At 50.0% G+C, this 27,200-nt stretch overlaps 14 protein-coding genes across 14 annotated transcripts; 7 read left to right on the forward strand and 7 right to left on the reverse strand.

Moving 5' to 3' along the window:
- Positions 1–68: 68 nt before the first annotated feature.
- On the forward strand, positions 69–1,347 carry V8C40DRAFT_236659 (proteasome regulatory particle base subunit RPN10). The gene is made up of 2 exons (XM_083214089.1): positions 69–521; positions 585–1,347. The coding sequence occupies exons 1-2, from the start codon at positions 231–233 to the stop codon at positions 1,143–1,145; spliced, it is 852 nt and encodes a 283-aa protein (XP_083077371.1). The 5' UTR covers positions 69–230; the 3' UTR covers positions 1,146–1,347.
- On the reverse strand, positions 1,166–2,432 carry V8C40DRAFT_236661 (TRAPP subunit TRS23). The gene is made up of 4 exons (XM_083214090.1): positions 2,100–2,432; positions 1,921–2,017; positions 1,730–1,855; positions 1,166–1,670 (listed from the first exon to the last, which is right to left on the reverse strand). Coding segments are annotated over exons 2-4 (471 nt in total). The 5' UTR covers positions 1,923–2,017; positions 2,100–2,432; the 3' UTR covers positions 1,166–1,327.
- Positions 2,433–2,585: 153 nt separating this feature from the next.
- Positions 2,586–3,850, forward strand: V8C40DRAFT_236663 (HRDC-like protein). Its single transcript, XM_083214091.1, has 3 exons — positions 2,586–2,917; positions 3,025–3,152; positions 3,236–3,850. Exons 1-3 carry the CDS (start codon positions 2,739–2,741, stop codon positions 3,355–3,357), a joined length of 429 nt encoding a protein of 142 aa, XP_083077373.1. The 5' UTR covers positions 2,586–2,738; the 3' UTR covers positions 3,358–3,850.
- Positions 3,851–4,005: 155 nt separating this feature from the next.
- Positions 4,006–5,120, reverse strand: V8C40DRAFT_284560 (uncharacterized protein; the record flags this gene model as incomplete). The annotated part of the gene is made up of 2 exons (XM_083222166.1): positions 4,006–4,262; positions 4,328–5,120. 2 exons carry the CDS (start codon positions 5,118–5,120, stop codon positions 4,006–4,008), a joined length of 1,050 nt encoding a protein of 349 aa, XP_083077374.1.
- A 1,307-nt stretch (positions 5,121–6,427) lies between these two features.
- Positions 6,428–8,636, reverse strand: V8C40DRAFT_236665 (armadillo-type protein). Its single transcript, XM_083214092.1, has 2 exons — positions 8,410–8,636; positions 6,428–8,353 (listed from the first exon to the last, which is right to left on the reverse strand). The coding sequence occupies exons 1-2, from the start codon at positions 8,534–8,536 to the stop codon at positions 6,549–6,551; spliced, it is 1,932 nt and encodes a 643-aa protein (XP_083077375.1). The 5' UTR covers positions 8,537–8,636; the 3' UTR covers positions 6,428–6,548.
- A 433-nt stretch (positions 8,637–9,069) lies between these two features.
- On the reverse strand, positions 9,070–12,197 carry V8C40DRAFT_150263 (transcription factor domain-containing protein). The gene is made up of 3 exons (XM_083211298.1): positions 11,627–12,197; positions 11,419–11,443; positions 9,070–11,335 (listed from the first exon to the last, which is right to left on the reverse strand). Exons 1-3 carry the CDS (start codon positions 11,779–11,781, stop codon positions 9,086–9,088), a joined length of 2,430 nt encoding a protein of 809 aa, XP_083077376.1. The 5' UTR covers positions 11,782–12,197; the 3' UTR covers positions 9,070–9,085.
- A 293-nt stretch (positions 12,198–12,490) lies between these two features.
- V8C40DRAFT_236668 (enolase C-terminal domain-like protein) lies at positions 12,491–14,767 on the forward strand. The gene is made up of 4 exons (XM_083214093.1): positions 12,491–13,070; positions 13,144–13,177; positions 13,245–13,393; positions 13,491–14,767. The coding sequence occupies exons 1-4, from the start codon at positions 12,998–13,000 to the stop codon at positions 14,534–14,536; spliced, it is 1,302 nt and encodes a 433-aa protein (XP_083077377.1). The 5' UTR covers positions 12,491–12,997; the 3' UTR covers positions 14,537–14,767.
- Positions 14,768–15,346: 579 nt separating this feature from the next.
- On the forward strand, positions 15,347–16,650 carry V8C40DRAFT_236675 (SDR family NAD(P)-dependent oxidoreductase). The gene is made up of 2 exons (XM_083214094.1): positions 15,347–15,402; positions 15,457–16,650. The coding sequence occupies exon 2, from the start codon at positions 15,561–15,563 to the stop codon at positions 16,377–16,379; it is 819 nt and encodes a 272-aa protein (XP_083077378.1). The 5' UTR covers positions 15,347–15,402; positions 15,457–15,560; the 3' UTR covers positions 16,380–16,650.
- Positions 16,651–18,020: 1,370 nt separating this feature from the next.
- Positions 18,021–19,887, forward strand: V8C40DRAFT_150552 (HAD-like domain-containing protein). The gene is made up of 2 exons (XM_083211300.1): positions 18,021–18,745; positions 18,810–19,887. The coding sequence occupies exons 1-2, from the start codon at positions 18,429–18,431 to the stop codon at positions 19,795–19,797; spliced, it is 1,305 nt and encodes a 434-aa protein (XP_083077379.1). The 5' UTR covers positions 18,021–18,428; the 3' UTR covers positions 19,798–19,887.
- Positions 19,888–20,199: 312 nt separating this feature from the next.
- Positions 20,200–21,954, reverse strand: V8C40DRAFT_150353 (uncharacterized protein). The gene is made up of 3 exons (XM_083211299.1): positions 21,861–21,954; positions 21,199–21,591; positions 20,200–20,885 (listed from the first exon to the last, which is right to left on the reverse strand). The coding sequence occupies exons 2-3, from the start codon at positions 21,256–21,258 to the stop codon at positions 20,250–20,252; spliced, it is 696 nt and encodes a 231-aa protein (XP_083077380.1). The 5' UTR covers positions 21,259–21,591; positions 21,861–21,954; the 3' UTR covers positions 20,200–20,249.
- V8C40DRAFT_236684 (uncharacterized protein) lies at positions 20,929–22,262 on the forward strand. Its single transcript, XM_083214095.1, has 2 exons — positions 20,929–21,535; positions 21,649–22,262. Exons 1-2 carry the CDS (start codon positions 21,309–21,311, stop codon positions 21,806–21,808), a joined length of 387 nt encoding a protein of 128 aa, XP_083077381.1. The 5' UTR covers positions 20,929–21,308; the 3' UTR covers positions 21,809–22,262.
- Positions 22,263–22,271: 9 nt separating this feature from the next.
- V8C40DRAFT_236689 (cytochrome c oxidase subunit VIIa) lies at positions 22,272–22,776 on the reverse strand (the record flags this gene model as incomplete). The annotated part of the gene is made up of 3 exons (XM_083214096.1): positions 22,272–22,546; positions 22,613–22,643; positions 22,734–22,776. Coding segments are annotated over 3 exons (155 nt in total), but the record flags the coding sequence as incomplete, so codon positions are not given.
- Positions 22,777–23,108: 332 nt separating this feature from the next.
- Positions 23,109–24,722, forward strand: V8C40DRAFT_236690 (mitochondrial 54S ribosomal protein uL22m). Its single transcript, XM_083214097.1, has 3 exons — positions 23,109–23,249; positions 23,327–24,154; positions 24,231–24,722. The coding sequence occupies exons 1-3, from the start codon at positions 23,210–23,212 to the stop codon at positions 24,368–24,370; spliced, it is 1,008 nt and encodes a 335-aa protein (XP_083077383.1). The 5' UTR covers positions 23,109–23,209; the 3' UTR covers positions 24,371–24,722.
- V8C40DRAFT_236693 (uncharacterized protein) lies at positions 24,473–26,637 on the reverse strand. The gene is made up of 4 exons (XM_083214098.1): positions 25,843–26,637; positions 25,612–25,792; positions 25,264–25,559; positions 24,473–25,198 (listed from the first exon to the last, which is right to left on the reverse strand). The coding sequence occupies exons 1-4, from the start codon at positions 25,927–25,929 to the stop codon at positions 24,839–24,841; spliced, it is 924 nt and encodes a 307-aa protein (XP_083077384.1). The 5' UTR covers positions 25,930–26,637; the 3' UTR covers positions 24,473–24,838.
- Between the last annotated feature and the right edge of the window lie 563 nt (positions 26,638–27,200).

Consider the following 27,200-nt stretch of genomic DNA (forward strand, 5'->3'; position numbering starts at 1 on the left):
TCCTGCATGCACCGATCTTGCACCTACCAGGCTGAACCGGCCTTACGACACTCGAAGCTCCAACAACCAGCTTGTCGAACATCAATTACCAACTTGTCTCTCTACATCTCCTTGCCTCCCCAACTTGCACATTCTCTCCCAACGGCGACCTGAACCTCTGGACCCGAATACCATACCCAAAGTCATCAAATAAGCAATCTAGTGGCCCAGCGCCCTCATTCGCAGCTACAATGGTTCTCGAGGCTGTTATGGTGGTGGTGGACAACAGCGAAAGCAGCCGAAATGGAGACTACCAACCAACCAGATTCGACTCACAGGTGGACGCCGTAAATGTGCTGTTCCAGAGCATCACTCAGGGAAACCCGGAGTCATCTGTCGGCCTGATGAGCATGGGTGGGAAGGGCCCGGAAGTGCTCGTCACCCTCACCACAGAGCAGGGCAAGATCCTGGAAGGCCTGCACAGGACAAAGAAGAAGATTGGTGGATCTTCTCACCTAAAGACGGGTATCCAAATTGCGACGGTATGTTGCTTCTCTCGTGCACATGTGTTATGTTGATGTGTGTGCGCTGACTTTGGTTTGTAGCTCGCCCTTAAGCACCGACAGAACCGATCCCAGCGCCAACGAATAATAGCATTTGTTTGCTCACCCGTCGAAGATCAAGAGAAGGAGCTAGTACAGCTAGCTAAGAAGATGAAGAAGGGCAACATTTCTGTCGATTTCGTTCTGTTTGGCGACCTCGACGATGATGCCACGCAGAAGAAGCTGCAAGCATTCAACGAGGCCGTCAAGGGCAACGAGGGTTCACACTTGGTCGTCATCCCGCCTAGCAGCAAGCTGTTGAGTGACCAGCTGATCTCCACACCCATCATGCTTGGCGAAGGTGCTGGAGCGGGCGCTGGTGGTGCTGGTGGCAACGACGAGTTCGAGTTTGGATTTGACCCGGCGATTGAACCCGAGCTGGCTCTTGCTCTGCGCATGAGTATGGAGGAAGAGAAGGCCAGACAAGAGAAGTTGGCAAAGGAACAGGAGGAAGAGGCAAAGAAGGCATCTCTAGAAAGTGTCAAAGAGGAGGCCGAAGGCAGTGGCAGTGGAGGCAGTGCGGACAAGGACAAGGACCGCGGTGATAAGATGGATACTTCTTAATGAGCATCATAATCTTGGTGCCTTGATTGAAAGTGTATACTAAATATCCAGATCCAGTGGAACCTTAGAGGAGAAACGCTAGACATGATAATCACGATTAATTTGAGGACTGGATATTGAGTCTAAAGTTGATGCCTGATTCTCCCGCTCCACGCCAGCTACCGACCCTACCAACTCCCTTCTCACCGGTTGTTAATCTCTCTAATGTATGACAGTAGCTTTCGGTCAAAGATGTCGCATCGTACGGGCATCTCTAGAGAATAAAAGGGATTTTTCATGACGTAATCGGCGTACAAATCGTATATCTTCTTAATAGTCACGTCCACATTAGTCTGGGTGGTCTCAGTGAAGAGCAGGAATTTGGTGCCCGTTAGAGTATTAAAGCACTGCATTCGAAAGTTCTCCGTCTCCAAGACCTCTAGTCCAGATGATGGCTCTGGTCGGCCAGGTGGATCATTGGTGCCAGGAGCAGGGGGCTGTGCGACTGGCTTGACCGGATTCAAACGCGCGGTGATGGCATGAACACTACAGACAGGAGTAATGAGCCTCTGCAGAAGGTATATCCCCAATAGTGTGCGTCTTACCCGTGAAAAGTGCCGGCTAGCACAAGATAGTCGTTTGTGCTGATTTTGTTGAGGCCGCCGTCGTGGAATGTCTTGTTATATATCAGACCGCCGGCCTTGTTGATGATGATGAGAGAGAAGACAGTCCTGGGTGGGATATGAGTTAGATCTGGTGGTGTCTAGCTCGCGGGGAAACATAACGCATGACATACATCTTGTAGGTTGTCTTAAGGTATGGGTAGATGTGAAATGTTGTTCTCTATAAGGCCCTTGCAGGCTCATGAATCCATAGAGGTGAGACCATGAATCCTATGATGAGTAAGTTCGGTGCTCATGCCTGAACAACGCGGGCCGACAATTCAACCTGCAGGGGGGTACAGAGCTCGCATACCTTGTATCCACCCCTGAGCCCGTCTTGGTGTGTAATTCCTTCTTTTGCGGCCCTATATATTGATTCTCCGTGTGTTGTTGATCGCAGAGAGTGGCTGGCTACTTTGAAGCCACCTTCATGCGACGGCGGTGCTGGAATATAGCGACCGAGGAACAGAGCGCCGCTGCTTTTAGCGCGAAACTGTATATATCGTCCCTATAAAGCTTCCAGAGGCAAACAACAGCTTTGTTTGGCGGGAATAGCTTAAAATTTAATGGAAGCCAAAGTACAATCAGATATCTTATCTTCTGAATAGATCTTATCGCACAAGTACACCTTGCGTCATGAATCTATCAGGTCGCAGTTGCAGTTGCAGTCGCAATACGGAGAAATACCACGGAGGGAGAATTACGGCAGCGGCAGCGCTAGTTCTGTTTAGGCAACGTTGAACGCGCCTGGAGCACAGGCTTAGAAAGCGGCTGGTCGCCAGAACTTTGCGAGAGTCTCACCATTTTAAACTTGCTTGTTGCAGCTGCATGCCTCGGGGATTGCTCAATCGTTTGATTTCATAATTACTAAGGAGCAACCCCATCTGCACTCTCCTTCTGATGCCAGTCGCTCTCTAGAAACTGCAGCAGACGCACTAATCACAGAGCAACCATGTCTAATCGCACGTCACGCCCGAAGCCTCCTCCGCCAGGCAACGAGGAAGCCTCTGCGACCCTCAACCTGGGCGAATTCCAGCACGTCGACACCCTCACTCTTTCAGAAGCCGCGCTCGTCCTAAATGCGCTGGTTGCGAAGCGCCGGAACGATCGCAAGAACGTGAACGAGACAGAGTATGTGTGGAATGATTCCTGCAGCTGGAAGACGGAGGACGAGGCAGAGGACGAAGGATCGCTTTCTTTGACGGATGGCTAATCGTGCAATCGCCTTTTTCTTGTAGGATGCTGAACCAAACTCTGAATTACCTGGATCACTTTGCGCGTTTCACGCAGAAGGAGAACGTCGAGGCCGTTGAACGCCTGCTCAGTGCGCACAAGGACCTGGCGAAGTTCGAACGCGCACAGCTTGGTACCTCAGCCCCTAGATTGCGGCGAGAAGAGAGAAGGAGGAATATACATGACGGAATGGCTAACAATTGTTGTTTTTAAAAGGGTCACTTTGCTGCGAAAACGCCGACGAGGCCAAGACGCTGATCCCGTCCCTAGCAGACAAGATCAAGGATGAGGATTTACAAGACCTGCTGGACGAAATCTCGAAGCTCCAGAACCGATGATGACGAGGGGATGTGTTATGTTTTGTCTCTCTGCCGAGGTATATGGCCATCACGAATCGTTGATATATTGCTCCACGAGGAACCGAGAATACTAGACTGCTGATATACGGATACGCAAGACGGATGGATACAGCCGGATTAGGGCCGCAGGTGTTTGCATCGTCTTTGGCTTTTGACCTTTTTTTTTTTCCAATTATTTTCTGTTTTCCTACTACTTGGGCGCTTGGGAGAAGGTTATATAATTTGTTTTACGCGCGGACAATTGTAAAAGTACGGTAGGGCAGCTAAATACCCCTGATAACCTATGGGAAAACGAATTCGATTATATTGTCTTGTCGACTATGCTCTGTGCCTGCCCTGGAATTCGCAGAGGTGGTATGAAAGAACGAGGAAACTATTATTATTTGAACAGTCATTTGTCTCGGGCCCCTTTCTCCATGTTGCTGCTATTACTTCAAAGCATAGCTGTACCAACGTCAGAATTCATCGTCCGAATTTGCAACATGCTACATGGAAGAGCAGCGTATGCCATATGGCCTCTATCAGGTCCCCTTCTCTCTCCTTTCTTTCTCATACCCCCGAGAAAGATTGTCACTGCCGTACTTCTCGTACCCCTTCCCTGCATCTATCCGACCCATTCTCTACAGCTTATCCTAGGCTCTTGTACTGATTCCAGTGATTGACATACACCGGCTGGCCATCGTCTGTCGGTACCGAAGTGAGGTTAGCACGAGGGTCCGTAGCGGTGGCCTCTTGAACGGGCTCAAGACGAGATGCCTTGCGATCAGCCTTGCCTGGGCTCGACGTGCCCACAGCGGGTAACTCGACTGGGGCGGCGCTGCTTCCGTCCATCTCAAAAGCACCACTAGCTGGTCGATAAGGATCTTCAGGTTGATCTGCTCGACCTAGGACTTGTTAGTCAGACAATACGGATACATGGCTACAGTTTCTAAACGGGACTATATCTCACCTCCAAAGGGGGCAAAGGGATCACTGCTTCCTTGAGTGCCGTCGGCGTCAGCTGGCCCATTATGGGGGAAATGCTTCTCGTCGACAGCGTCATCTCGGCCGTTATCTTGGCGGAGAACAGAGTCGGTCTCCGATCCGCGACGCTTCTTGCGGCGTACCAACGCGAGCATCAGGACCACGGCAATAGCGATGAGAACAGCACCACCAACGGCTATTCCAACAATGGTTCCTGTTGATAGAGGACTTGCGCCTGGAGCCTCAGAGGAGCTTGCTGTGCTGTCGTCATTGGCGGGTGAGGATGGTGGCACTCCTGTCAATGTTGCTGTGATTGATGCTGTGGTCGGTGTGCTAGTTTTAGTCGATGCGGTATCTGTGAGGTCTGAGGTGGATGTTGATGGCCTGCCCGTGGTGATGGTTGTGTGCCTGGTGATTGTGACGATCGAGTTGTTTGGGATCGTGTGAGTTATGCCAGAGTCCGTCATGATTACAGAAGATTTCTTCGAGGTGGTTGCTGACTCTGACGAAGAAGTTGTCTCTATTGCCTGTTGGCTCTGATCATCTTCAGTTGGAGTTGGCGTCGCCTCGTCAGATTTCGGCTCTGAGGTTGTCGAACTGTCATCTTCGTTGTTGCCGTCTTTGGGATCTTTCAGTGATCCGAAGTAATCTGGGCAAAAGCGCAGGGCACATGGATCCACGGAGCAACATCCTCTAAATTTGTTGGCACCACAGGCGTAGAATGTTGTGCCTGGCGAGCAGACATCTTCTTGACGTGCAACAAAGGGGCTGGAAAACATTGTGGATGAGAGGCGATAGCCAAATGGGAGTTTCTTCTCCTCGCAAAAGAGAAGGAAAGGAAGATATTCGCCCGTTTCCCTGTGATTTCTTACGCCAAATAATGCTACTTAGGTAAGGCGGGCAAGAAGATTAAGTCGGGTTGCCAGCCAGCTGGCGAGTGTCTGTAGAGGTTTGGCTGGCACTGTCAGGGAACTCGGGGAATCGTCTGCGTTCGCATTCGACAAGCCCTAGAGCTTGTCCAAAACCGAGGCTGTGGCAACTATCCTACCCGTAGCTGTGTGAAACAGCGGGCAGAAAATAATCAAAAGAGAATTAAAAGAACAGGAAATGAACGAGAATGACGAAGAAAAGGTGTTGGTGAGGCAGTGATGCAGAGCCAGTGTTGGGCGCTGGAAGTGCTTTGGTCTGTGTGATAAGCACAATCTATCAGTGCTTTTAGAAGAGCTGAACAAACGTAGACATAAGAGTTCGCTAGAGTAGAGAAAAATCACTGAAGAGAAAAAAAGGGCAAGGACAAAGGAAAAAATGTTGTTTGGGATGAACACCTGGAGACCACAATGTGTGAACCTTGGGGGTGAACAAACGCAGGCGTCAAGCAGGAGGCAAACGAAACCAGAATTTGAACAGCAGAAAAAAAAAATTATGATTCTGCTATCAACCGAAATGTAGTATTAGAAGACGTCCAATCCCTTACAGAGACGCTTCTTTGTCAGCCAAAGGCGAGGCCTCTATGTCATATCAGGGGCACCTCTCGAGTTGCCTCGTTTCTTGATTTCCTGCCTTGATGTTTTCGTGCTACAGCGCCTTGCCTTGGTACGACTATGTGACATCTATATAGATATCTCGAGAACAGATACATACCGCCGTCCACCGTAAAATACTCTCAACACCTTCTATTCTTGGAATCATCTGCAGCGATTCATGCAGTATCAGTCAAACGCATCCTGGCGGCAACTCGGGCCAATCTGCGATCCCACATCTACCCCCTACATCAAGGGCCAGCCGCCATCAGTTCCCTCGTGTGACTTCTCGTTGGTCATATAAGTAGTACCTGTAAGTATTCCTCGGCCTTCTCTGACATACCTTTCTCAAACTCGTTAGGGGAATGATTCGTCAGAGCACAAACAACTCGGCTCCTCGCAGACATCCAAAACGCAAACCAACCGAAGCACCACATACTCCCCGCGAGGCTTCGCCCGTGTAACAAACAGCTGCTTCAAAAAAGCTTTCTCCTTGCCTGATAATTTTCTGCACCTGATTACGAATAGATAGTTTCACGGAATGACAGTTGTTGGGTTTTCAAACACTTAAAAATCATTATATTAGGCTGCTGAGGTGAAAAATGAAAGAACAGAGCGATATGAGGCGTGGTTCTCATTACATGCTCCGTCGGGAATATGAGAAATATGATGACCATCTACAGCCCTTCATAGCTTTTCTAACAGCAGCTTGCTACCCTTGTTACCCACAGGCGCCTCCGTCTTCTTGCCCTTCTTCCCAGCCTCATCACTCTCGTTGGCCTCCTTGGCGGCCTTTTGCTCCGCGGTGGGCTCAGTCGCCGCCGTTTGCAGCTGCTTCTTGTTCTTCTTCAATGTCTTCTTCAGTTCTTCCGCACTGGTGAATTCTTCGCTCTCAAGTAAAGCCACGACGACGAATGAACTAGGTCCAGTAGCCCAATCCATGATGTGCTTCTTCACAACAGGGTACAGAATGTTGGAAAAGCCCAATGGTGGCTCAACCAGCTTCACCTTTCCAGTGGCCCTGTCAAAACGACCACCTTGGATGAGAGACTTGAGCATGCGGCCTCCGAATGGTGTGTTGGCAATGTGTACCCTGGGAGCGAGTTCGTCTTCTGCTGGCTCCTGCTTGGGGCTACCGCTGACAGACTGAGCGAGGGCCTCGAGAGCTTTCTGCTTGTCTCCGAGTCCAGAAAGAAGAACATCGGCGACGAACTGGCAGCCAAACGGCGTTGCTGTGAGGTCAGAAGGTGAGGCCGCAATTGCATCTATCAGAGAAGGCGATAGAATTGCCGCAAGTTCTTTGCGTCGAACGTCGTCTTCCTTCTTGCTTGTGGTTTTGCGGATCTCATGCACCTCCTTGAGCACCTCCAAGTCGTAGGCGTTGCTGGCAGGGAACAGCGACTTGGAAAATCCTTCGAGTAGATAGAGAAGTGTAATTCTGGCATTGGGGTTGTTGGCGGCGGCAACAATGTTCTGTGCGACTTCCTCTTCTTTTTCTCCAACAATCTCCGGGAATATGGCTTTTGAGGTCAGCTTCGTGTCGTCAATAACATCGTAGGCTGTCAGGAGCACGATGTGGCCGTATTGATCTCCCGACATCAACGTGAAGGTATCCTTGTAAGCTTTTAGCAGCACCTTTCGATCCTTGGCCGTACCGTACGCAAGCAGCAGGCAGACGAGCCTTGCGCCAGAGCGAGTAAAAGCAAGGTTCTTCAACAAATCGCCTGCCTCGTCGCCCTTGATCAATTCCATAAATTCGTTGAATTCCTCGGATCCTGGCTGGGTATTTGTGTAATACTGGAGCATTGCGTCGTGCAGCATGGTGAAACCGGTCATTCGCTTCTGGACAAGTGAGTTGATAAGGTCCAATAGACTCTTCATGATTGGTCCTCGCTTGCTGGGCTCCTCCTCCAAGATCTGCTTCAGATCCGAAGTTGTCTTGATGTCCTTGGTCAACTCCTTCAAAGTGAACTCGGGTCCATACCATTCGCGCAATAAAAGGGCCTTCTGCTCCTTTGTCGCGACCGTCCGGTAAATGTCATCCAAGATCCACGAGGCCTCAGAGTGGTTTATGAGCTTTCGAACTTTGCCGTAGAAGTTGGGGATGATGATGTCGCGGATCTCATCATCATTGTGGATAAGGAGCTTTCCAATGAGGAACTTGGCGTAGCGTCCTTCAGCAAGCTGCGCATAAGTTCCCTGGAGCTCCTGGGCAATCTGTTTTCGCTGCTCCGGTGTGGAATATTTGATCGCGGTTTGAACAGCTCTGACAGCGTCATGCTTCAGGACGAAATCTCGGATGCGGCCTGTAATGATTTCGTACAACTCTGCCACCAACTTCTGTCGCTCATCCTTGGGAACGTGGGACTTGAGGCGCAATCGTTCCCAGATCTTCTTGGTCCGCTGAACTTCGTCGGCTAAAGGTTTGGCAGCTTTTCGCTCAAGAGCGAGTTGTTTCTGTTTCGCATGCGACTCCCGAGAGCTTTGTTGCTCTAATTCTAAATGAGAAACAAGCCAACAATACGGGCACGAGAAGAATAAAACATACCTGATCCAGATGCCTTCCCATTTGATGTCTCCTCTAAACGAGGCTTCTTATTCTTGAAGTCACCCTTTTCTTTCCCGTCTGAGGCAACCTTTCGTTTGCTATTATACGTAAGGGGTTTGGTCGCCATTTTGATTGACGTGTTACTTGTTTTAAACAAGCAATTGTATTTGATACTTTGAAGTCAGTCAAGCAGACTCAAAAGTCTAGACATTCGATATCAATGGGCCGTCGGCTAGTGGTAGGATAATTTTTTTTTTTGGAATATTGCCGGGCGGTGAACGCTGAAGTGGAACAAAAATCCTTTATCTTATCTTACAAGCGCCACCAATTGTGGCCAAAAATGGATCCACTCCCACGTACGAAATGTCCAGCGTCTAAAAGCCAGGCGTGAAACCTGACGTCTATGTATGTATGGGTATCATATTAATACTTTCTTGTGACATTTTTCCTGGATCAGGGGTAAAGTATTATATACTGCTGCATTATTCCTTGAGAAAACGCAAACTGCGACAAATCTACATTGTTGCCATTTTTTGGTATCAGTTCAGTCCAGACATCTTAATATATAAGTCCGCCAACTCGAGCAATATGTACACATGCATGCCAAAGATGATGAAATGCTACCAACTAAAGCAAAGAAATTAAGGAAAAATCCCATGAAACAGCTCAATTCCACTTAAAAGGTGGGCCCTTCGTTTTTGAAGAGCCAGTCGCTATTGGCGTCAATCATGAAATTGGTAATGTTAAACTCGTTTGGCTGGTACTGAGGATGATCCAGACTCGCGTTTCCCGTAGGCATGTCAGGGTTTGATATTAGCCCTTCGGTGGCTCCAGAGAGATTCTCTCCGCCAAATGGCAATCTTGGAACGTTAAAGAAGTTGAAAACGTCGAGATACTCCAATTCATTCTGTGCTGGCGTCTTCGCGGGGGTCAAGCCCCCTAAATGCCCGTGACTTTGTGGACCATTTCTCGGCTGTCGCGATATTAGGAAGTCTAGATCAAATGCCGTCCGACGCATGTCGGCGAGGATTTTGACCGAGCTGGGCGTGACTCCGTTGCCTTGTCTTTCGCTGTCTCGATGCTCGTCAAGAACTCGCTGTAATAGCCCAGAGTATCCAGCAGCCACAGGCCAGTATCGTCCCATCTCGCGCAAGATGTCGACGAAAAAAGAGATTTGGGGCGAGAGCTTGTGCTCGACCGTGGAACCATGGACTAGAAGCACCCGCGCAGCAACCCAAATTGTGAAGGCAAATGGTGGTCCTAGTTTTGGCAGGAAGCCATTGTTCACAACAAAGTCTCCTAGTGCAGATATATTTTCGACAGCGCCGTGGCATCTTTGAGCGGCAGAGAACGATGGCGTGAAGATGGCTGATCGAGTTGTTGGGTAGGCCGCCGAGGAATGGAGTCGAATAACAGCGGTATGGTAGGTCGCATGGAGCATGATCCAGTTACAGTTGAGATTTCTGCTTCCTGGCTGAAAGACTTTGCCCATATTCCCAAACTCTCCAGGAAGAGCGAAATTCCAAGATGTCAGCTCCTTGTCAAGCTCCTTATACTGAAGCTGCCACTTTTCGACATCGGTAAGCTTCCCGATATCAACAGGCCGCTTCAAGAACTTGTGTATCTTTGAAAGAATTCCGAGTATTTCAATGTAGTAGGCGAAAGCGCCCAGATTCTCAGGCCTCCCAAGTGTTTGCTGGTGGCTTTCGTCAACATTTTGAGCGCTCGTAACGAACCATCGTGTTTCTACTTTTTGGTTCTCCATCCACATGTCGTCACGACAAGGAAGCATTCGGTCAATCTCCGTATCGGCCAACGCAAACTCAAAGGCAGTAGCAATAGTTGCGTATCTATCGAGAAGATAAATCATCCAGAATATCCTCCTTCGTGACTCCTCTTCTATAAAATCTTTTGGCTCAGGGAGAATCATGGCGCGAAGCGTGTATATCGAGGTATAGTGAGGCGCCACACTGAAAGAATTGGTCTCAACAGCCAATCCCAGTTGCACCACCGACCTAGTGATGAGTGCCATAATGTTCCACCCAGGAGGGCCATTGCTACTACCGCATAAATCCAGGGCGAGTATGAGCAATGCCAGAAGCGATTTAACAGATGAGTTTTCCATTCCGTAAAGCAAGACTTTCTGCTTTGAGACGCGGTGATAATGCTGCCGCCGCTCTTCAGTAAGTCTAGGATCGCTGGAGAACCGCATAGTGGTTGCAACTATGGCATGAAGGAGTATTCTGTCTGCCTCTTGAAGATCGGAGATACCAAACAGATTATCCAGAGTAGTCCTTCGGTGAAGTATTGGACACCAAGTGTTGATATGTTTAAAATACAGGTCCACTAGATTGTATACTAGATTGTATGGTGGCAAGTCATCAGCATCGGTCAAGGGCAAAGGCGCGCCTGGCGTAGGCGTAACCGTTGACATGGAGATGCCTTGCTGAGCCGGAAGGTCGGATACGGGGCCGGAGATGGAACCGCCAGGCAAAGGCGTTCGGCCCTGGTACTCGTTGTGAGCCTGCTCGGTAGAGGCAGGTCCAGAAGGGCCATTGCTTGGATGAGAATTATAGAACAAATTGTTGTTCATGTGAGACGCTTGATAAAGCTTCGATGAGCCTAGATTATTGCTGGCCTCGCTTTGAGTATCGTGATCGCTCGCAAGATTCTGGCGTCCAGCATGCGCACCAGATTCGGAGTTTTCTGGACGGAGCGATGGCAACGGTGATGTTTGGAGCAATTCAGAATGTTTCCGCAGAATCTCTTCCATTTTATCCAGCCGCAGTTCCATTTCACGGCTCCTGTTCTCCAAAAATCTTCCAAAGCCTGCTCGCAAACCCGGCGGTTTTCGTTCCTTGTATTCGCATTTCTGGCCATGTCGTTTACACCAACCACACGAGGGCTGGCCGCGATCACATTTCACCTATAACGTAGGAAAAAACGCGTTAGACTAGGCAAAGACTTTCGAATATTGGGGGAATAGAAAAATGTAAGAAAAGATAATACCTTGCGCTGCTTGCATAACTCGCATCTGTCGGTTAATTGGTTAGCAACAGATTGCAATTAGAACGAAATCAAGCAAGATGAAGTTTGTTGGAGCCACGATTGAACCAAGTCATGGTTTCGTGCTTTGAGCCAGGGTTTCGCGCCAGGATTGAATTTCACACAAGGGGTCACCCATAACGCCAGAGAGAAGATAGGACAGAAAACGTACGAAACTGAGATGGGCCGCTTGCGCTTGGCCGTCTGAGAGGTCGGGTCCGCGTCATTGTCGCTCTGGTCGTCGCTGTCAGGCTCAGGCTGGCGATCCGCGACGGAGGTGGAGGACGGCGGTGACGGTCGTTTGTTATCCTCGCTACCGCTGCGCATGACGCCTCAGGCTGACAAGAGACGGAGCCTCGTAAGGTGAGCCCAGGTTGCTCGAACGAAGCCTTGTTCGGTGGATTGACGATCCGACACCGACAGCCGTGATGATTGGGTGGTCGGTAAGCGGGGCGAGCAGATAGACGGCGAGCGGTGAAAGGCGAGCGGCGAGAAAGGTTTGGAGCATGCGCGCGCGTGGTTTCGGGATAAAGACGAGCGGGAGGATGTTGGGCGTCCGGGTCAATGATACTAAGCCGATGATGCGGAGCTGATGTTTGTCCTGGGGCAGAGACGGAGCAGCCAGGCCGCGGCAGAGCTGACGAGAAGCTCATTGGTGGCTGCAAGTTGACGAGAGCCGGAGAGTCTGGCCTACTGCGGGTTGCTAGTGTGCGGAACCCACAATGTGGAGATGAATGAACTGATGGGGAAGATGAATGAGGAGAAGAGGAGATTTTTGGACGAGAATTATACACGTGAGGCTGCCTATCGAATTGCTGAAGCCGATTTCGCTGAGCTATAGGTACTCGAACTCGTAGTTTTTGAGTACCTACGAGTTGTCCATAGGTAGATGTCTTACCGGATCCTTATAGGCACCATTTCGAAACCACTGCTAGAGCCGTTCATCGCCATGCACCATTTCTTACCCTAGGGGTTTAGGGGGAAACCTGCTTATTATACCTAATAGCCAATGGAGAGCCATAGGGCTTAGCAGCGGGATACAGCAGGTGAACAGGTGGGATATTCATCGAATGCTGTGTACTTAGGTAAGTCGGGTATTCAGGCTCATCATAACAGGCTGTGTAAAAAGATCGGGCAGGTAATTACTGCTCACTGCCTGCATGTGCATGCCAATTCTATATTATCTATTATTACTATTGGGTTGGCAGGCACTATCTTGCCGCCGAGTCTTACCTCTCTATCTTTCAATCGCTATCTCTGTAGCTCGTAGTTTTTCTTCACGACTCGTAAAGCGCCCGTCCCTGGTCCGAATCTGCATCGTTCGACCACGACACATATCGTCACATCTCGACAAGGCGGCCTTCGGGTCATCTCAGCCCGATACTCGTCAACACCACCAGCACCCCACATGTGTGATTTGTACACAGTTACCCGCATCTCCAGTGGCCGCCTCAAACCCATCTCTACAAATTAAATTCACCAGATCTCGTCTTTTTTCCGCTGCTGCAAGTTATTCCTTCTGTCGACTTGACCATTAATCATCATGCAAGGCTCTGTAAGGCAGTTTCCTACTATTAAAGCCATTCGATCCTACGTCATTGGCGGCGTAGGCTCCGGTATGTACAGACTTTAAAGATAATTGCGGGCTCAAGTCTCATTTTACATGTTCTTACCATTGGTGTGGAATAGGCGGTGATTATCACAATGTCAAAGGAGGTCACTGGTATGTAACATTCTTATGACGGCTTGTTGCACTTCCGAACGATGGTCGCTGACTCTCTCTGCAATAGGCTCATTGACAGTGACATCTCCACGCCATGCTCACAATGGTCTCAGTACCGCAAATCGCGTACTAGCTGGGGTATCAACGTTCTTGGCTCTTTTCTGGTTGAGATAGAGGCATCCGATGGGACTGTTGGCTTTGCAACTGGCTTCGGAGGTAAGAATCCTAGCAACTTAACTCTAAAATCGAATCTCCTCGAAGTCCCAAAACCATTGGAGCTCTTCCGGTGCTAAATCATCTCCTTTTTCATTAGGACCTCCTGCTTGCTGGCTGGTTCACCAGCATTTTGAGCGATTCCTGGTTGGAGCTGATCCGAGAAACACGAATCTTCTCTTTGAGCAGATGTATCGTGCTTCCATGTTCTATGGCCGTAAAGGACTTCCCATTGCCGTCATTTCTGTCATCGATCTTGCACTCTGGGACTTGCTGGGCAAGGTCAGGAACGAGCCTGTCTATCGACTTATTGGTGGGGCAACCAAAGAACGCCTCAACTTCTACTGCACAGGACCTGAGCCAACCGCAGCCCGAGAGATGGGCTTCTGGGGTGCTAAAGTGCCGCTTCCCTTTTGCCCTGAGGAAGGTCACGAGGGACTACGGAAGAATGTAGAGTTTTTGCGCAAGCACCGTGAATCTGTGGGCCCAGATTTCCCCATCATGGTGGACTGCTACATGAGCCTCAATGTCTCCTATACTATTGAGTTGGTCAAGGCGTGTTCCGAATTCAACATCAACTGGTGGGAAGAGTGCTTGTCTCCCGATGACACGGATGGCTTCGAGCAAATCAAGCGTGCGCACCCGACGGTGAAATTCACGACTGGTGAACATGAGTACTCTCGCTATGGGTTCCGAAAACTCATCGAAGGTCGCAATCTTGACATCATTCAGCCCGATGTCATGTGGTTGGGCGGCATGACGGAGCTGCTCAAGGTCTCAGCCATGGCTGCGGCATACGACATTCCTGTAGTTCCTCATGCCAGTGGTCCTTACAGCTATCACTTTGTCATTTCGCAACCAAACACACCATTTCAAGAGTATCTCGCCAACTCCCCCGACGGCAAGAGCGTGCTCCCTGTCTTCGGCGACTTGTTCGTCGACGAACCTATTCCAACCAAGGGTTACCTTTTGACAAGCGATCTGGATAAGCCTGGATTTGGCTTGACCATCAACAATGCCGCACGCTCTAAACTCATCCCTTCTAACTACCTCCTTAGCCCTCCACCTGTACAGCAGCCCACACCCCCCGTTAATGGCGAGGGCAAACTACACAATGGCGATTCAGAACACGCGTCAACGGCATAAATGAAGATGCATGCTGGAAGGAAGTTTCTATGGTGATGGTCAGCAGTGTCTACGTACATACATGTATATAGATGCGTCATCAGGCGATCTAAGCGAGCTCATGAAGCTAGGAATATTGTTAATAGTTTTTAAAGAGGAGTGTCAACAGATAGCAACGCAAGACTGTAGCAAAATTCACACATATGTACAAGTTTCCGCAAGAGCAAAATCCAATCGCAGTTTTGCCAACAAGACGATTTTGTCAAATTCTTTTTCTCTGTATATCTCAGTGTTGAACAGGGCTCAGCTCTCCTACTCCTTGCGCGATAGAGACTTGCTTAAAGAATCGAGCGCAAAGTGCCCGCGAGTGTGATATGCATACTACGAGTAATACTCCATAAAATTGCATCGTGCTAAAACCTGGGGAAGTTTTGGGGAATCAGCTTGAAAAGGCATCGTGACCCACCAAATTGAGATGACTTGCCTGCACTTTTTGCGCTCACTCCCCTCGATCGGAAGAGATCGTGAAGAGCTTTACGGTGGCCGTTTCGACCCGCTCTCCAGCCAGGACCCAGAACTTCACGATAGTTCACCATCCCACCGTATTGTGGGCCAAGCACAAACGGTGGCTGCTTAGTCGGGGTTTCCTCGCCCTAGCAAGCCCCGAGAGCTCGGATTGATTTCTGCCGCAGATTAACGGATCTCGTCAACGGGGAGCCGCATTTATAGGGCCATCGGAATAACCTCACGACAGATCTGGCATCCATCTGTAAAAGAGGAACATTGACCAGCCAAAAAGGTGCCATTAGCCGCCGCGTCTACCTTTTGCATGCGCCTAATTAGACTGTTTCCCCGCATTGTGAATTGCAACGGCAACAAACGATTCTGTGAGACCTAGTGGCCACTATTTCCTGCTGCATATTGATTGACTTTTGAATAAGTTCTATATACGGGCAGTTGATTGCTTAGATTCCACTTCTACCAGGAAATAGCAAGTTTCATCTCAGATCGACACAGGACTAGAGTTGCCTCTACTATCGCCATTATGCCGCTAAAGGGCCTTCTGGCAGGCAAAACCGCGATTATAACAGGCGGAACAACTGGCATCGGACGGGCCATCTGCCTCGGCTATCTTCGTCAGGGATGCAACGTTGTTGTTAACCACCTCGGCCTGGAAAAGGACCAGAAGCACTTAGACTCGCTCATCGCTGAAGCGGGCGCCATCCTAGCAGAGGACCCTGCAGCTGGTCGTCTTGCTCATGAAGCTGGAGACGTGCGTCAGGTTGAGACAGCGGCCAAATTGGTAGCCACGGCGGTTGAACATTCAGGCCCAGCACGGCGCCTCGATATCTGCGTCTCCAACGCCGGAGTGTGCACTTTTGCCGACTTTCTGACGCTGTCGCCGGACTTGCTCGAGACAACGTTTAGGACGAATGTTGATGGAGCCTTTTACATCACACAGGCGGCCGCTCGACAGATGGCACTACACCAGAGCCCCTCAGGCGGCAGCATTATCGGCATGTCGTCCATCTCGGCGCTGGTTGGTGGCGGCCTCCAGACGCATTACACACCGACCAAAGCTGGTGTGACGAGTCTGATGCAGAGTACCGCGGTAGCTCTAGGCAAATACGGCATCCGTTGCAACGCGCTGCTTCCAGGGACCATTCGAACGCAGCTGAACGAGGAGGATCTGGCTGATGACGCCAAGCGGAGCTACATGGAGGGCAGGATACCTCTTGGGCGAACGGGCGATCCGGCGGATTTGGCGGGGCCGGCCATCTTTCTTGCTTGCGAGGAGCTGAGTGGTTACGTGACGGGTGCGCAGCTGCTGGTGGACGGCGGTCTGTTTGTTAATCTACAATAGATTTGGCATCTTGGGCAGCGTGGCTGTTTATCTGGGTTGTTTATGCATGGTTGTTTCAGACACTTAATGAGAGTGTTGTATTACACACTTTACATGCAGACATGACTTCCAAGTCTCACCACAACAAAGGAGCCGGTGAAAGGCCATCTACATGTACTTGACTCTGTAAGAATGGTATAACTTGGCTTGCTTCATGAAACAGCGGCGGCACTTTTGCGGTAAGAAGTTCTGAATCAAGGAAAAAGCGCGCAGGGTCCGTATGTCATTATGGAGCTCTTGGTGTTTTGAGCCCACAGCAGCTTGCTGCCGCCATCCCTGCAGACCCCTGAAATCTGTGACGGCCAACGGTGACTGTTACATACAGAAAACGCTGTCGACGTCCCAGACAGGCAATGCTCCGAGCTTTCACTCTATTGTAGACGTACCGTTATTGCCGTCTTTCATTGTTGGCCTCTCAGTTTGAAGAATCAACTACCTTGTCCGTTGGTTTCCGTGGGGGATCCGCAGCCCCGTTCCGGAGCCGAGCGTGAGCAGCTACAGGCTGCCGTGCCGGAAAAGGTGGGTCGGTGTTGACGTCACGGTGGAACCGCCAGTCTGGATGCCTTTTTTCACTTTTGCATGTGTCAGTCAAGGCGGTACTTGTTCCTCACCAATTGATCAAGCCAGATTGGAAGCGGTCTACATGTACTCACCAGGCTTACGGCGATCCATGCGGGATGTTGGCGACTTTGTGGTACTGTGCGTATCTCGAGACATCCCCAGACATCATCATACATAGCAGGCAGCTTTAGGTACCAGCATCACTAAAACTGCAGTCGAGCATCCTCCTGTTCCTAGATGTCGCTCAGATCTACGCCCTAAGGTGATATGTAAAATCTCAACTCGGCCGCTTATCATCTTGGCCTCGTTCTCTCGTTCGTCGTAAAATTTTTCTTTCCGTCCAAGCCAATAGGTTGGCTTCCCCTCCCACCATAAGAGTTACACGAGCCCAGGGGTTGTAAGACGTCTCCGATGAGATCGCCATTTGCCTCACCTCATCCGAGCCAGCTGTCACGGCGGTCTTATCAGTACTTCGTTATCATTCGTTCACTGATACAAAAAATGCCGCTGGAAAGTTCCAAAGATATCCACTTTGGAAGAGCGGGAAGGGCGATTGGAGGGAACGTCATGATACGTATACTTTCGTACTGTATCCTGTTCTTGGCGTTTGCCACTATGAGCGCCGTTCGCATGTGGTTGTGACGACGTAAATGGCAATGATCCGCGGCTCTCCCACGTCCAGTTATTTCCAAGCGTGAAGCTGATAACAAAGTATGCAAACACGGCTGTATACCGTGGCAGGTAAAGTATAATTCAAGTACTGTAATAGTACCCAATTAGGGCAATTCTTGTGGCGCCTCTATAGAAGAAATACCAAATCGCTACCTAGGTATTCCCCGAATTATCGCCAATGACATGTCAAGACCCATCACCTGTCATCACCGAGAGGCTTCCTTGGTTTCTTCGTTCCTGGGACTATTTCCAGCTAGGTAGTTTCACCAAGGCTCTTCTCAGACCGCAAGGCGCAAGCCTCTTCAGCCCGCCTACGTAGTGTCTACGCGCACTGCTCCACAGCGCCGTCATCTTCCCATTACCATAGCCCACGACTTCACGTATGTGGAGCCAGAGTGTGGATAAACAACTGGAGACACTTCACTGCTTGCCACTTTTCTTTGACGAAATACAGACAATGAAAGACAGAAAACCTGGAGAATGAAATGACTCAAGATACTCGAGCAATACTCGAGTGGAACCACGTGGAGACCCCCAGAAACTCTGTGTGCACTCAGGGGGTGCGAGATGGAGGGAGAGATCGAGACGGCGAGAGGTATAAAAGACCTAGATATCCTCACCGTTCGAGACGGTAGAACCATTGCATCCCCAGAAGCCTCACTAACTATCTAATACCTTGAAGAGTTGTTATTTTATTTTCCCCATCACTCTTCCACTTTTACCCCACAACAGCATTGAATCATTACACCATCAACGGCAGGCATCAAATCCATCAACATGGCAACTCTCAGCAAGGAGCAGCAGACCGAGTTCTACCAGCATGTGGCTCAGGTCAAGAAGGACATTGATGAGAGAGTAGCGGACTCAGACTCCATGCCCAGCTCACCCGAATTGGCGTCGTCAGTTAGCTCTAGAGACAGTGTCTCCTCCGACGTCCCAACTCCCATATCTCCCATCGATTCTTCTGCCGTTGCCGACTCTTTTGTCTTTGCATTTGATATCGATGGCGTGCTTGTCCGCGGCGGCCGCCCGATCCCAGAGGCTATCGAGGCGATGAAAGTCCTTGACGGCGAGAACGAATACGGAATGAAGATGTAAGTCAACATCACAACACGCATACCCATTGAATCTTGTGTCTGACCTTGAATTTGTCCCCAGTCCTCATATTTTCCTGACCAACGGTGGCGGCAAGACTGAAGAAGAGCGTTGCCAAGATCTATCAAAACAACTCCAGCGAGAGATCAAGCCCGGCCAGTTCATTTGCGGACACACTCCCATGAGAGAAATGGCTGAGAAGTACGGCACGGTCCTTGTCATTGGAGGCGAGGGCGAGAAGTGCCGTCTCGTCGCTGAAGGATACGGCTTCAAAGACGTCGTTACACCAGGCGACATCATCAAGCACAACGCCGCCACAACACCCTTCCGGAAGCTGACACCTGAAGAGCTCGCCAACTCCCGTGAGCGAGATTTCGATGATGTTGTCATCGATGCCGTCTTTGTGTTCGCCGACTCTCGTGACTGGGCTGGTGACATTCAGATCATGCTGGATGTGGCCATGTCTAAGGGAGGGCGACTTGCAACTCGCAGCGAGACGTTTGATGAGGGCCCCCCATTCTACTTCTCTCACAACGATGTCGTCTGGTCTGCTGCCCACGAGCATGTTCGTCTCGGCATGGGAGCTCTCCGCCGCATGTTCGAAATCACATTTAAAGACCTCACTGGCGGCAAGGGCAAGCTGCACACGCACGCCTTTGGCAAGCCCCAAGTCTCGACTTTTGAGTTTGCTGAGCGCCTGATGCAAACCTGGCGAAGCACCGAGCACGGCATCTCTGGTCCTCCCCAGACGGTGTACTTCGTTGGTGATACACCGGAGAGCGACATCCGTGGCACCAACGCCATCAATGACGTTGCCGACAACGATTGGTACAGCATCTTGGTCAAGACCGGTGTGTATCAGGAAGGCACAGAGCCGACTTACAAGCCTCGCGCTACCGTGTCTACCGTTCTTGATGCCGTGAACCACGGCATCCAGCGAGAGATGCGCAAGAAGGTGGTGTCGTCGCTCAAGCGAGACGTTTTGGGCAAATCAGACTGTGTTGCAGCTGACCCAGCCGTCTTTGATGAAGACATGCTTGTCTCTGCATAAAGGTTCAACGATATAAACACTTTGAAATGGCATTTACGAGCCGGAGTATTCGGAGTTCAAAACGAGGAAATTGAAACACTTGGATTCGCTAATGCGACACGACTGATTCTTCCTTTTCTTTACACTTTCTCTTTTTAGATTGGCTTCAGAACGCAAGTGTTGGCCAACACTTGCATATCATGACGAGAGAAGATTACTATAGTCTTCTCATTATTTTCTTCTTCTCTTTTCTTTCTTTTACACTTTCTTTCTCATCAGATGGACTGATGCCCCTTTTCATATACCCAAGCGATTATCAAACTGCTATTAGAGCGCATTACAATGATATACTAGAGACAGTCTCTTCTACATAGATAGATTCATACACTGGTGTATAGATAACTGGTCTTTAACATATACACAATTGTCTACAAGATCCATGCATAGCCTTTGCTCTGTACAAGTGACATGAATCAATCGTCGAAAGTAAACTTTCCCCATGGTGATGATGCAACCCAACCAGCGCTGTCAACGACTTCCTGCCTATTAGAGCGCCTTTCAAAGGCCTCTTCCATAGTCACTCTCATAGAATATTCCGCAACGTGATCACGCTCAACATGAAGCCAGCCTTTCCATCCAGCAGCCAGGTCACCCGTCCCTAGTCCGCCTAGCACAATCGTACCCCAAAATTCACGAGAGAGAGACGCCGCCGAGGAGCAGTCGTAGACTAAGGAGCGTTCAGCCTCTGCGATGAGTGATCGGATGAGTTCGACGTCGGTGCCTGAGATTTCGCCGTATGGGGGCTGCTGGACGTAGACATGCTGCAAGTCATCATCTGTGCATGTGAGGCGAGTAGCATCAAAACGGCCGTCGAGATCGAGGACAAACAGTGTCATGGAATGAGGCGGTGAGACGAGCGTTGATATTACTTTGTATATCAGCGGGAGGCTGCGGCCAGACACGGATATTGTGGGCGCCTGGGTGGCTCGAAATTGCCGGCCAGCGAGATGATCAAGCTCATCCAAGTGCGTGCTTTTGACTCGCCTGGTACCGGCTCCGATTGCTTGGGTCTTTTCTAGGGAGAGCGACGAGCGAAAGCTGTCGAGAACCTATTGCCATGTCTCAATATTAGCATCGATTATCGTGAAGAGTAGTGGGCGAGTGGATGAGTGAAGAGGCAGACGCCCGAGACAGAAATGAATGTCCTTTTTCTTCTTCTTCTTTTTCCTCTTCTCCTATTTTATTTCTCTTATTCATGAAAATAGACCTTTGCTGCTTGTTCTAAACACAGAAACCCAAATTTGTGAAAATTGTGGCGATTTGTTGCACAATGGGTGATTTTTCGCACCTCCGGACACAGCTCTCGGCGCATACGGAAACTTTTCCCAAGCAACCAGCGTCGGAATCTCATCAAAAACTCACCTCCTCCAAACTGGCCTCCTCAACAGCCTTTAGCAACTGTCCGCCTATCGCCGCCTCCATCCTCTCTCTCTCTCTCTCTCAATTAGGATTTCGATACAGCCCAGCCGCAAATGACGCCTCCCTGCCGCTCATTCCCCGCCTCGGAGCTGCCTCTTCGGATCCAGCAGGACGCCTCGGGCCGGCGCCGGAAGGTCGATGGTGCAGGCTCAGTGTCTCGCAAGATTGATCTTTCGGCGTGTGAGCTTTTTCAGATGCTGCAGTATAAATGCGAGGTTCAGCGGCCGCTGTCGCGCGAGAGCCCGGTTCGGTGCTTTGCCGTAGATCGGCTGTTTCGAAGGTAGAGTTTGGAACCCCCACCAAAGCATCGGCAATGATTTCTAGGCTGCCCCTCGGCTGAAGCATTGAGTCGCCTGGTCAGTTCTATTGTTACTGACAATGAACAAAAAATAGGTGTAAGGACAAGCAAGGCACGTTTACTGTAGAGACAACGGCGTGGGAAGGGGAGAGAGCTAGAGTGGACAACGGCTCTGAAGGTACCAAGACGAAAGAGCCGCCTAGGCCGCACCAATGGTCATCGAGCTGGCATGATGCTGACGAAGCATCGCCATGATGCGCCTGACTTGTTACATTGCGAGAGACGGTATGAAGAGTTTTTCACTGGCCTCTTGATCCAAACCTATGACCCCTGAGAGGGTCCCCGCGTCACCAGGATGAGCAGTATTGGGCATGACCTGAGCATGCATCTTAGACCCAGACGCTCACATGATGCTACACGCTGCAACCACCTGGCTCAGCGAAACGATCCGAGAGGCTCTCTGAACTGGTGATTGCGCACATATGATATTGGACGTTGATTAATGAAGCTTACAAAGCTACCTGTCGATGAGGAAGTTATAAATAACCCCCTCGGCACAAGAGTCACATAAAATGGCTTTGGAGAATTGGCTTCGCATAGCACATAATTTGTACATAATTGGAAAGAAACCACCAGCACTATTTTCAGCAATAAACAAAGGGTAGTCGGCACGGCAAAAACATATAATAAGCCAGTCGAGATGATTGAATCGTATTGCCCCAAGACTTATTAGTCTAAGTAGAGGATCGCCTGGCTGCCTTTCTTCCGTGATATTCGACATCTGTCCAGCAACTATGCTCCTGCAGGCGTGAACAGTCCGTTGGCCCAGTCATTCCCCTTCTATTCGACCAGCAGTTGTCCATGCCGCATTCCCTCTCGATCCATTGATTATACAAATGCCCTCCTTACTGTGACGCAGCGGCGGCACGCTCGGCCTCCTTCTTGGCGTAGTAGGCGTCTCGGCCGTTGGTTCGGGGCATGTGGTAGCCGTACCTATCCCGTTATTAGACAGTCTTTCCTTGCAAATCAGAGTCGGTTCGCTATTTTCAAGTTCCGTACCAGTACCAGTTGGCCATGATGAATCCGGATCCTATAACAAGACGTGAGCCAAAGCGCATAAAAAACAAATAGTCCCATAGCTGTGTTAAAGCTTTGCGGACAATCGGGGGTCAATATTTACCAAGACCGACGCCGAGGTCAAGGATGAGCTGTCGCCGCAGCATCTGCACCCTGTGTTAGCTACTCCAATGAATTTATAGCGGGACCTGCCGCAATTTCCAGTGCGACACTGCGCCATTGGCCGGAATAGGGACGTACTCCAGTGATCGGTGCGATAGCCATTGCGAAGAGAGAGCTTTCGAAGCTGTTGTGAAGCCGTGAGATGCGTTGTTTGGCGGTTTGGTGAACTCGGTACAGCGGAAATGGAGAATCTGCTATGGATCAAACCATGGTATGGTCTGATGTTAATCCCGCTAAGGCACATCACGTGATAGCACAATACCGGCCGTCGGCGGATTCTCGGGTGTGCGAAAAAGAGCGTCTCAAGCTATGCGATGGGTTTAGTAAATTGGGAAGATTGAATCATTCGTTTTCTTCAATGGGTTGTAGATCAGCTAGTTGAGACTCGTTCTTCTTGCTGCTGCCATCTCGGATCCAATGAGTCTACGGCTGGCCACTCGGCGGCTGGCGCTGTCAAGTAATACCTCTACCGAAGAAAATAACCGTCTTATATCAAGAGTTCGCTGGCTAATAAAAACCATTAATTGGACACAGGCCCATCTTCTCCAGCCTCATTGCTGGCGCCGATTAATGGAGTTTCACACGGAACCGTTGGCGTACTGAGTCAACGTCGTCACAAATGGTCGATCAATGTGTTCAAAGGATGGGGTAAATCTAGTTCCAAAGAATCTGGCGACAGAGGCCAGGACCCCTCCGCCTCTGAATTGGACGATCCCAAGAAGCGACAGCAGTTCTTGCAAAGGAATATGCGGGGTGGAGTTGAAGACAACATTTTCCAGGACGAAATCGAGGCCGCGAAGCCGGTAACCGATGCTCCAGCCGCCCAGACGACAGAGGAAAGGACGAAGGAAAGCCTAGCAATGGTGGTCGATCCAGATGCTCGGAGCCGTATCCGGTGGCAGCGAAGAAAGGTCATCCAATCAGTGCGCCGCAACGGGCAGCTGACGAGAGAGGAGAAGATCAAAATGACGGAGCGCGAACTCATTCACAAGAGCGACTTTTTCCCAACCAGCGTCAAGAAACTGGTCATGTTGGCACGGCAGATTGCCGGCAAGCCAGTCGACGAGGCTATCCAACAAATGAAGTGGTCAAAAAAAAAGTTTGCGGCCGAAGTCAAATACCACCTGGAAGAGGCGCGGGACATGGCTGTTGTTCGGCGTGGTATGGGCCTTGGAAAGGTCAACGGTGACATTCTAGACACGCCTCGCAAGGTGAAAACCAAGGATGGCAAATGGATAGAGATTGTAGACCCGACCCGCCTCTATGTTGCTCAGTCATGGGTTGGACGCGGCCCCTGGCGTGGAAAGGAGATTGACTATAAGGGACGAGGGAGAATGGGTGTCATCCAGCATCCCAGCACGAGTAAGACATTACTAGTTCCCCTTTCTTTCAATAACACACTTCAGATTCGGATTTGCTAACCCGTGTGATAATATAGGCTTTACAGTCATTCTGAAAGAGGAAAAGACCAGAATTCGGGAGTATGAAGAGGAGAAGGCTAAGGAGGCACAAAAAGGCCCTTGGGTTCACTTACCAAACCGCAAGGTGCATGGCCAGAGACCATACTATTCATGGTAAAGACAAGAAAATGAGGATGGTGGGAATTCGGAAGCAATAGAGTTTGCATGACAATGAGCATGTACCTGTATCAACATATGTACAATGAAACGAAACAACACACTCGGGCAACTGGATAGAGTATTTCAGTTCTGGTTTCCTGCACCACGTAACTTTAGACTCTTTGAATAATATCCGTGCTCAAGGGATGAAGAATATAAACACCCCGTTTTGGTTTGAAGCGGCCCATCACCGATTGTACTTTGTAGCAAGCGTCGGTTAATACATTACACAGAGGCTTACTCCGGGAGAAGGAAGGCGTTGGTCTCCGGCCGTCACTTTAAGCGCATGACTAGAGTTTGCAACATAACCCATACAGTTGAAACAAATGGAAATTGGATCAAAGCTGGTCCTCACTTGTGAGCTAATCCCACTACCAGAGCACAGATGGCTAGTTCACCTGAGGACTATCAAAGACACAAGCTGCAGCTACACCATGGCTCTTGGCTGCTGCCGAGGTACCATGTCTTCGTACCGGTTGGAAACCAGTTCGAGATCATTCGAATACTTTTCAAACGCGCCTTGGCCACGACCGGAACTAGGAGGCGGCGCAGAGATGTCGAAGGAATCGTGAGTTCGGCTGCGATTTTTCAAGAAAAAGAAGACGCCGGCAAATGCAATTGCAACTACACCACCAGCAACTCCGACTCCAATTCCAATAGCCGCACCTTGGGACAAACCACCTGCCGGAGCAGCTGCGGATGTTTCAGTAGACGTGGGACTAGAGGTAGAGATAGAGGTGGAAGAAGCAGCAGAGGTTGTCGTAGGAGGCGGGGAAGTTGGTTTAGACTAGGTTACCCAAAGTTAGCAACGTTGAAGAGCCTAGGCTATAGGACGAATGTGAGGACACATACCGCGGGGATTGTAGAGTTTGAGTGTAGAGGGGTTCCTGTCGGCGGAGCAGAGGGTTGAGTGGGAACGGAGGCCGGTCCTGTCGTGGCCGACGATGCTGTAGTTGGTGGCCCTGTGGCCGGTGGCGATGAAGACGGAGGTGCAGTTTCTGAGCTCGGAGCAGATGTCGTCGGCGGCGATGTTGGACCTGGAGTTGTTTCGCTTGGAGGAGCCGTCGATTCAGACGCGCCTGGAGTCGCTGGTGGTGTTGAGGTCGGAGGAGCTGATGCACCAGTTGGTGTAAACGCCAATTGTTGACCTATGGATGGATGAGTATACAACATATATTGTCCATACATTTGGATCCTTACCCTGACAAAAGTTCCCAGCAAGAAAGGCCTGGACCTGGACGTCCGTAGAGCCGCAACCAGTCTGACCACAGTCTCGAACGCCAAATCCGAAGTTGGCGTTTGCACAGAGACAGGCAGCGTCATCTGCACTGACGCAACCATACTGAGTGAATTGACCTCTGACAGTGTTCGCACAACCCGGCTATGACAAGGTCAGATATTGCTGAAGCTCTAATAGTCGAATTGACCTACCACACAGGTGGGTGTGTCCTGGGCAGCAACACCATCGACGTAAAGCAGGCTCAGTGCACCAAGCACTGCTGGAAGAAGGTAGCGCATATCGAATAGATGGCTCTTAGTCGCCGGACTCGCACGCTGAGATTGAAAATTGAAAAGAAATTGAAGCCTGTTTTCTAGAACGAACTAGATGATCAAAAAGGTAGGCTGGAGCCACCAGACCTATTTTTTCTCTCTCTCTCCTTCTCTCTATCCCACTATCCCTCTCTTTTTTATGCAACGTCACGAAGATCCGGAAGAAGAAGGTTGAAAGGACGGGGAATCTGGAACAAAATGTCGACCGAGAGTTACCAGCACACACGGTCAGACAGTAATCGAAAACGGGCTCGTAACAGGCTGCGCAATGTACGAGCAAAAGAATGAGGCTGAAGGAGTGGAATGTAGATCTCGCAAGTAAAGGGAGAACGAGTTAGTGACAATAGTCGAGATCCGCGGATGGAATGGCCATAGAAGGGGGCTCGAAAAGGGAGGCAAAAGGAGCGTAAGAAGTGTAAAATTCGCAATATATTCGTAGGGAGCGTGGGTGGTCTATACAAGACCGTTGTAAGTTGAAGAGAAGAAAAAATGAATGAATGAGGTGAATGCAAGGCCGAATCGCAGTCGCTACAGAAAGACACGATGGAGGATGAAATTCAGCGAGAAAGAATGCCAGTAGTGGTCGCTTTACTTTAACCCCCAGCTCCGTGTTGGGCTCCGTAGATCATTAATGATAGGGATGCAATCCCGGTCTGCGGGCCCACCTCCAGCACCTAGCCAGCGCTAATAACGCGCTCCAAATGCGCTGCTGTTCCTGGCTCCGTAGCGGTTGGGTACCTGCTGCATTCTGCAAAGTAGGGGGGTTGATCTGAAACAAGGAATCATACAGGCAGGTCACCTTCCACGGTGGCTTCCAGGCGCCGTACGAGGCGGAAACAGGACTAGCATGGGAGTGTTAGTGTCGAGCTGGTTATTGCTTGACAATTTCATGCCCAAACAATTACGAGGCGTCCATCTTGTATATTTATAACTCTAAAACCCGAGCTACTGTTTCCCCGATGCGAACAATCTACCAGGTAGTAGGTAGGTAGAGAGGTATCGCTACACATTACTTATTCACAATGCGCGCCTTAGGGAGCCGAATACTTTTTCTCAGTAGGTACATGTAATTACTGCTATCCACTGATCTGCGTCATACACTACCTTCGGTAAGGGCTCAACTGTCTGGGAGTCATCACAATTTGGAACATTCAATTACCATCAGCCGCGGCTGCAGAGCTGCCTATTACCTGGGCTGCCTAACACTTACCTTAGTTCTACGACCTGGAAATAGGTAC

The sequence above is a fragment of the Trichoderma camerunense genome, assembly GCF_050948025.1.
Source record: "Trichoderma camerunense strain CBS 138272 chromosome Unknown V8C40scaffold_3, whole genome shotgun sequence".
Classification (NCBI taxonomy): domain Eukaryota; kingdom Fungi; phylum Ascomycota; class Sordariomycetes; order Hypocreales; family Hypocreaceae; genus Trichoderma; species Trichoderma camerunense.